This window comes from Oncorhynchus masou, chromosome 9 (genome assembly GCF_036934945.1).
Source record: "Oncorhynchus masou masou isolate Uvic2021 chromosome 9, UVic_Omas_1.1, whole genome shotgun sequence".
Taxonomy (NCBI): domain Eukaryota; kingdom Metazoa; phylum Chordata; class Actinopteri; order Salmoniformes; family Salmonidae; genus Oncorhynchus; species Oncorhynchus masou.
In genome coordinates this window covers 61696086-61703510 of record NC_088220.1, presented here as the reverse complement: position 1 = coordinate 61703510, position 7425 = coordinate 61696086, and the positions used below count along the sequence as shown (strand labels likewise).

The 7425-nt window shown below is 44.8% G+C and overlaps 1 protein-coding gene across 5 annotated transcripts in view; it reads left to right on the top strand.

Moving 5' to 3' along the window:
* The first annotated feature begins 569 nt into the window (after positions 1–569).
* LOC135546393 (vacuolar protein sorting-associated protein 53 homolog) overlaps positions 570–7425 on the top strand; it is a 36364-nt gene continuing 29508 nt past the window's right edge. For 2 of the 5 annotated variants that reach the window (XM_064974772.1, XM_064974773.1), the window contains exons 1-4: positions 573–736; positions 1198–1278; positions 2616–2665; positions 2753–2819. In XM_064974772.1, coding sequence (XP_064830844.1) covers positions 647–736; positions 1198–1278; positions 2616–2665; positions 2753–2819 — 288 coding nt within the window. In that variant the 5' untranslated portion in view covers positions 573–646. Of the gene's footprint in view, positions 737–1197; positions 1279–2615; positions 2666–2752; positions 2820–7425 lie in introns of all 5 variants that reach the window. The other 3 variants (XR_010456579.1, XM_064974771.1, XM_064974774.1) reach the window with 3 other exon arrangements.

Sequence of the window (7425 nt, the reverse complement as noted above, 5' to 3'; positions counted from 1 at the left end):
GATACCTAGTCAGTTGTACAGGTGAATATATCCAATTGAAATGTTACTTCCACATTTAACCCAACTCCTCTGAATTTGAGAGGTGCGGGGGGGGGGGCTGCCTTTTTTGAGATTCACATCATCTGCGCCCGGTATTAGAGTCATGAAAAGGTGGGGGCAGGGAGGGTCCTCAGGCCGAGGGAGTCGGGAGGAAAGTGTAATAACAATTATGAGATTGGGACAAAGAGGCTCAATAGTACATTGAAATTGGTGGGAAGACATCTGATTGGGAGGCACGATCAGTGTCAGGAGGAGATAGAGACAGTGAAACACGTTCTACTTCAGTGTCAGAAATATGGGAGGGAAAGAGAGCGATTGTTATTAGATTTGAGGTGTAATGGGGTTGAAGAGCCAAGATTAAGTGCACTGATGGGGAAATATTCAGGGGATGTAGCATTTAATTATGTATTTAGTTTCCTTAGGAAGACGATAATATTGGGTAGGATGTAGACCTTCCCTGTCTCTGGTCCACGCTCCAATCCAGTTAGTGACGGTAATACACCTTAATGTTGGTTGCCAAACGCCACTTAAATCCACAGAAGAAGAAGAAGAACAATGTGAAGGAAGTGACCTGCCTCGGCTTTCTGCGGTAGTTTGCTAGCTGTGCATGATGATGGAGGAGGAAGAATTGGAATTTTCGGAGGATTTGGAGGCTATTTTGCATCTTACTCCAGAGGTGCAGTTGGCCATCGAGCAGGTAATCATGTGCTAAGAAGGATACGTTTCTTATCTACAATGAAAATGATAGTCTGTATTCAGGCATAAGCTAGATAGCTTACCTAACGTTAGCTGTGTTGCTATCCTAGTTAGCTACTAACGTTAGCTATCTTTAATACACGTCAACAGTCATCATATTGTCAGTGTATAGTTTTCTATTTCTAGCTAACTTAGATAGCGGACTAGCTAGCTTTGTACAACATCACCTAGTTACAGTGGTACCGTAAGATAATTATCTGAAAATGTCATTAGTGAAATGCATGAAATCAACCTTCTTTACGAAATGCATGGTTGTTGATTCTAATTAATTAGGAAAACTGTTTGTTAGGCTAGCTACATAGATAGAAAACGTTAGCTAGCTATTAGCCACTGTATAGGCTAGGTGTTAAGCAATGAAGAACCAACAACGTATTCATTGAGTCATCTTTTTTTATGCCTTAGGTTTTCCCCAGTCAAGACCCATTGGACAGAGCAGATTTTAATGCTGTGGAATACATCAATACATTGTTTCCCACTGAGCAGGTAAGACTAGAGTCCATTACTTCACAGAAACTAAAGTTATTTTATGTTACACTCTAGTCTTGGATACTTCTGTGATTCTAAGCAAAGCTATGTTGTTACATGATAATACAAAAGTTATAGTCTAGCACCTGGCTGACACCAAACTTGAAGTCTTCCTGGCTTCAATCTGGGAAGGGATTCTCTAAAAACACTGCCTGACTTTTCTTAGCAGGTTAGGCGAGCTAAATGTAATTTTAATTTGTACCCCTTTTTCGTGGTATCCAATTGGAAATTACACTCATCGCTGCAACTCCCATACGGACTCGGGAGAGGCGAAGGTCAAGAACAGTGTGTCCTTTAAAACCCAACCAAGCCGCACTGCTTCTTGACACAATGTCCACTTAACCCAGAAGCCAGCCGCACCAATGTGTTGGAGGAAACACCATACACCTGGCGCCACCACAGGAGTTGCTGGTGTGAGATGGGACAAGGACATCCCTGCCGGCCAAATCCTCCCCAAACCCAGATGACGCTGGGCCAATTGTGCTCCATGGGTCTCCCGGTCACGGCCGGCTGTGACAGAGCCTGGACTTGAACCCAGAATCGCTAGTGGCACAGTTAGCACTGCGATGCAGTGCCTTAGACCACTGCGCCACTTGGGAGGCCCCTTTTCCTAATCTTAACGTAATTATCCTAACCTGCTGCGTAAGTTCTCCTAACCTGCTATGAAAAAGTCACTTAACGGTCATAGTTGTATCGAAGTGGCATGTTTATAGGGAATCTCGCCTGGAAAGGCTCCTTGATGTTGTAGGCACGCTCTGTCGATATACTGACTGAGGGGATTCGATTAAGCTGCCCTGTGTTGAACCAGGCTATGGCCTGCCACGTGACCGTGCAAAGCGTCTGAGCGCGATGTGCCCTGCTCGTATCAAACAGACCTTGTAGCCGAAATGTGTCGGATTTTTTACAACTTTGTTTCTATTGAACATTCCATACAAATAACGGCATTTTAATTAATTATATGATGAGTGCCTTGGTCCTCCTTTCTTTTTAAAGATCCTATAGTATTTTAAAAAGTGTTTACTTATTTTTCTTTTGTCGCATACTCACCTTCCTTTCAAAAAATGAAATTCATTAAACATTTTGTGAAATGTATATGGCCTAGCAAAACAAAGGTCTGATTGACCAAATCGAAAGTAATAATCATGTAGACATGCCCAGTAGGTGGCGGTGCCTGCATACCTTTGTAACATTAGAAAAGGATCCTTCATCATCCAAATCAGTTAATGCAACTTGGTTTTATGTGGGGGAGTAGATTATGGTCAATTGATAATCATGATACCCCTGTTTCCACACAGTCACTGGCAAATATAGATGATGTGGTCAACAAGATCCGTCTGAAGATTCGGTGAGTGAACTCATTGTGTTGTTTTGGTTGAAGTTTTTTTAAAGATGAGTTTGACATGATATTATTGATTTTGTGTGTGTGTTTCAGGTGTCTGGATGACAACATCAGGATGGTGGTGAGAGGTCAGACCAACGTGGGCCAGGATGGCAGACAGGTGAGTGAGGGGATCGTCTGGGATTACCCTTCAGTGTGTTGTTATTGGTTAATTTTCCTAGGAACTGCCCTTGACTGTAAATAGTTTGGCTGTTGGTTGGTAAGGACTAAGCTGTGTGCATGTGTAAGCTCATGTTTGGAAGGGGGGGTAATGTGTGTGTGTGTGTGTGTGTGTGTGGCAAGCTGTGTTTTGTTATGCTTGGCTTTAAGCACTGGGCTCAGCGACAGCATGCTGTGACAGATGAATAGCAGTAGCAGTTTACTGTTAGACACAGTAGGGCCTTTTGGTGACGAGAGAGACCGGCCAGTCAGTCTACACTGGTGGGCCCTCACAGAGGGTTGACTTTGGGGCTACAAGACTGTAGCATGTTGCTTCAGTCTCACACTGACTACACACATACACATACACACCCATCACCCCTCCAACAGACTGGTTGAGATGATGTTTTGCAACCTTTTCCCCAGGATTAGTCCTTCTAACCCAGACAAATATGTTGGTGCTCCTTTTTCTGTTCTTCTGTCCTCACTAATACCATGGAAAAGGACAGGATGAGTCAGAACCATCTCATTCCCTACTGTTAGAACTACTGCTGTCTTAAAGGAAAAGATTACCCTTCATTATTCAGGGATTACTTTTGGACCTGTGGCTTGGTGTCCCGCCATTTCTCGTCTGAGAAAGTCAGAAAAAAGCCTTGATTTAACTCAGACCCTCGCTCTGTTAGGGAACTGTGGTTTTGAGGCGTGACACCTGATGGGGGAGCTGTTTCTGTGTGTGTGTTGTGTGTTTCTAGGATGGTGGTCCCGTCCTGCTCTGTTTCCACTAGATTATCAGAAGTCTTCTGGACAGAATCCACTAACCCATGAGGTTGGTAGGCATGGCAAGCATGACACTGTACTGTACCGTTGGGTTTCTGGGTCTTGTGGTCTCGTAGCTGAGGCCCACTGAACAATCCACATCTCCCAAAGAGCTGAGGGAAAATCCTATTTGCAGACAGAAATGTGGAGAGGTGTTCATTACAGCCAGAGATGGAGACTGAGAGAAGAGGAGTGCGGGATTTGATTTAGCTCGCCTGGGGCTCTAGTTTGGCAGAGTGTGTCTGAAGGTGCCAAATCCACCTAATTAATTGAGCGCTCCTAATGACAAAGAAAGGGAACAGAAAAAGAACTGAGGTGGAGAAGGACTGTTAAGATTTCCCTTGTATTTAGTCTGTAGGGGCGGCAGACTGGCAGTGATCAGCAGGGTGGGGATGGAGGTGTCTGCTTCAGATGCCCAATCCCCAGGTAAGGGGTAGATGGAATCAGAATGCCAGGGATATTGGGTGTATGTATGTTGGTGTAGGTGCATATCAGAGTCTTAGAACTAGGAGGGGGCTCTTTGATGTTGTTGATTGATGGAATTACATGCACACACACACACATTCCATTCAGTCTTCTCTTCCCTGTATAAGCAGTTCTGACTGGTTTGTTGTTGTTCGCTAGCTCTTCTACTAAGCAGCTGTCAAAAGTAGCTACAAGTGGTTTGTCTGTCCAGCCTATCGTTATGGTAACATGGACCAGAAGGCCAAACATGTCTCACTCTGGCTCACTGCAGTTTAAACTGCCTCAATCCCAAGTCAACTCTAGTTTTTTCCATTCCTCGCCATTCTCTTTAGTCTTTACAATCTCAGAGGGAACAATTTTCTAAGTGATTCATAATTTGCTCTCAGACATACTGATTATGATACTTTACAGCCAAAACTAAAAGGGGAAGTTATTTCTGCCCTGAGGAAATTGATTAATTGTTCTCGACAAGCAGTGAGTCAGTATGGGAGAGTGAGTTGCGGAGGCTCAGTTTTGGGGGAGGGTGGGACATTATGGGAGTGGGGAAAGGAGGATACCTAGTCAGTTGTCCAACTGAATGTATTCAACTGAATTGTGTCTTCCACATTTAACCCAACCCCTCTGAATCAGAGAGCCGCGGGGGGTTGCCTTAATTGAATTTAAAAAAATATTTTATTTAACTAGGCAAGTCAGTTAAGAACTAATTCTTATTTACAATCGCCCAGGGACATCCACGTCTTCGGCGCCCGGGGAACAGAGTTAAACTACCTTGCTCAGGCAGGGGCAGAACGACAGATTTTTACCTTGTCAGCTCTGGGATTCGATCAAGCAACCTTCTGGTTACTGGCCCAACACTCTAGTCACTATGCTAGAGAGGCTCATTCACAAACCAACATTTGTTATCAATTACACGTAGCCTAGCCATTCATGCCAGAAAATGTTAACAGCATTGAGCTTGCATAGCTCAGTCACCATAGCCATTATTCAGCTAAGCACCAAACTTTTCCCATGTGCAGCTTGATGTCCCCACATGGTCAGGTCAGCTGTGGGGCTTTATGGTCGTCAACGAGGCAGCGGGTGGGGATCCGGCCGGCCGTCATGTGGATGGGTTATGGCTATTGTGTGTGTGTGTGTGTGTCCATGCAAATGTCTTAAGTGTGTGTGTTGCAGATGTGTTACTGTAGCTCCTAGCATCTGGATGTACTTATTAGGAACACTGAGACGGAATGGGAACCTCCTTGAGAAGCAAACATAACATAAATATTTCATCTAAACTCAGGGAGGTTTACTGCTTCAAGTTGGGTTCTCTGCTCTTTCATCTGCTGTGTATCCCTTCCTATCTTTTCCATACAATATACTTTATTGTCCACTTACATGGAAATTCATTTTGTGACCTAAGTATACAAAACACAATATATTACATGCAGTACGGAAAACTCTCGATTACCCTCTTCCTCTCTCCCTCACTTTCTCTTTCTCATTCTCTGTTTGATGTTGATGTGTTGCTGTTGCCTGTTCCCCAAAACAATATGAATATATCCTTTAACACTGGGTTAATGTGATGGTTACCATGTAATTTGGACACACGTGTGGCCCACCCAACCACAGAAATAGATTGACTAGAATTGACATGCCCATACAAACCAATGCTCATTCTATTTCTATGGACCAAGCATCCAGCTGTACATACTGGATTCTCAATGACTTTGCCCTCTCCTGTAATAAATCAGAACATATTTCTGTCCTTGTTATCATGGAGTACTTAGTTCAGACAATTGGCTACTTATTGTTGCCTCGCCTGTTTGCTTTCTTAACAAATGTGTGTGATTGTTCAGCTAGGCACATATGAAGAATGTCTTCATTCACTATTTCAGGGGGACCGAGTGGCACTGCGGTCTAAGGCACTGCATTGCACTGCTACAGGCATCACTACAGACCCGGGTTTGATCCCGGGCTGTATCACAACCGGCCGTTATCGGGAGTCCCATAGGGCGGTGCACAATTAGCCCAGCGTCGTCCGGGTTTAGGGAGGGTTTGGCCGGGGTAGGCCATCATTGTAAATAAGAATTTGTTCTTAACTCACTTTGCTTTGTTCAATAAATGTACAACCTAGGCTTACCCCATAAACTACAGGGTCTGTGGATAGGAGGAATGTGTGACTTGTCATTGTGGGGTACATCCACATCTCTTCATATCTGACAGTGAAGAAACCCCCCTCTAACCACCCCCTGGCTTCCCCTCCTCCTCCAAAAATCCCAAATAGAGTCCACATGTGTGGCAGACAGTGCTCTATTTCTGCAGGGTTGAAATATGGCCTCTCCCCGTCTGGGACTGGGTTGGAACAGGGGATGGATGTGGGCGTAGTAAAGATAGCGATCTCAGCCAGGCAGAAGTGTGCTGGGCTGTGGTCTCCCCACTCCTTTCCCAATGCTCAGACACTTTGGCGATTAGGCTAAATGTAGGAAATTAACGTTCGGAGGAGAGAGTCCAGACAGGCTGGCTCACTGAGCAGCTTCTCCAGTCTAATTCTTTATCAAGGTCTTCAGACTATGGACTCTACTTAGTGTGTGTGTCTGTGTGTGTTCTTGGTATTGGTTGTTTGATTGGGCCTTAGGTTGTTGTGAATGAGGGGCTTTGGAATTAGTATTCTGGTGGGTTCTTAAGGTGGTTAGAGGTAGTTTGTCTCTAGGGGCCTGTTTGAATCAAAATAACATCCTCCCTCCCTCCTTCCCTGAGGTAATCAAAGATCTGAGAGGGTTGGATTGGTGGAAGCAGTTACGGTTGAGACCTTTCTTTCACTTATTTAATCAGATATAGATCAGTCAATGGTAAGCTCAAGGAAGTAAGGCGGAAAGGAAGCATTTTGTAAAGTATTCAAAGTATGTTGATGGTCCTGGCCAGTGACAACCCTCAACAGGTCATGACCGACCAAGGTTCTCAGCTTCCTGCCCCTGACTTTCCTCACTTTTTCCTGGTAACAGATGGACTACATGGTTATTATCAGAGCCTGTTCTCCATGCCTGCTGGTTTAACTGAAAGGTGTATGTGTGTGTGCGACCTTGTCTGGCTCTGTGACCCTGTCATCATGCTAGGCCTCTAAACAGAATAGATGTGTGTTTGCATTTGCCCTGTTCGTCCACTTGCGTTTTTGAAGAGCCTTGTAAAAGTGGTACATTCCTTGGGCAGCTGGTGCCGGCTGTTAGGATTCCATCTGTGTGAGAAGGAGAGGAGAGGCCCCCCACAGACACAGACACCCCACGCTGGACCAGTGTTGGGACCAGCTACCC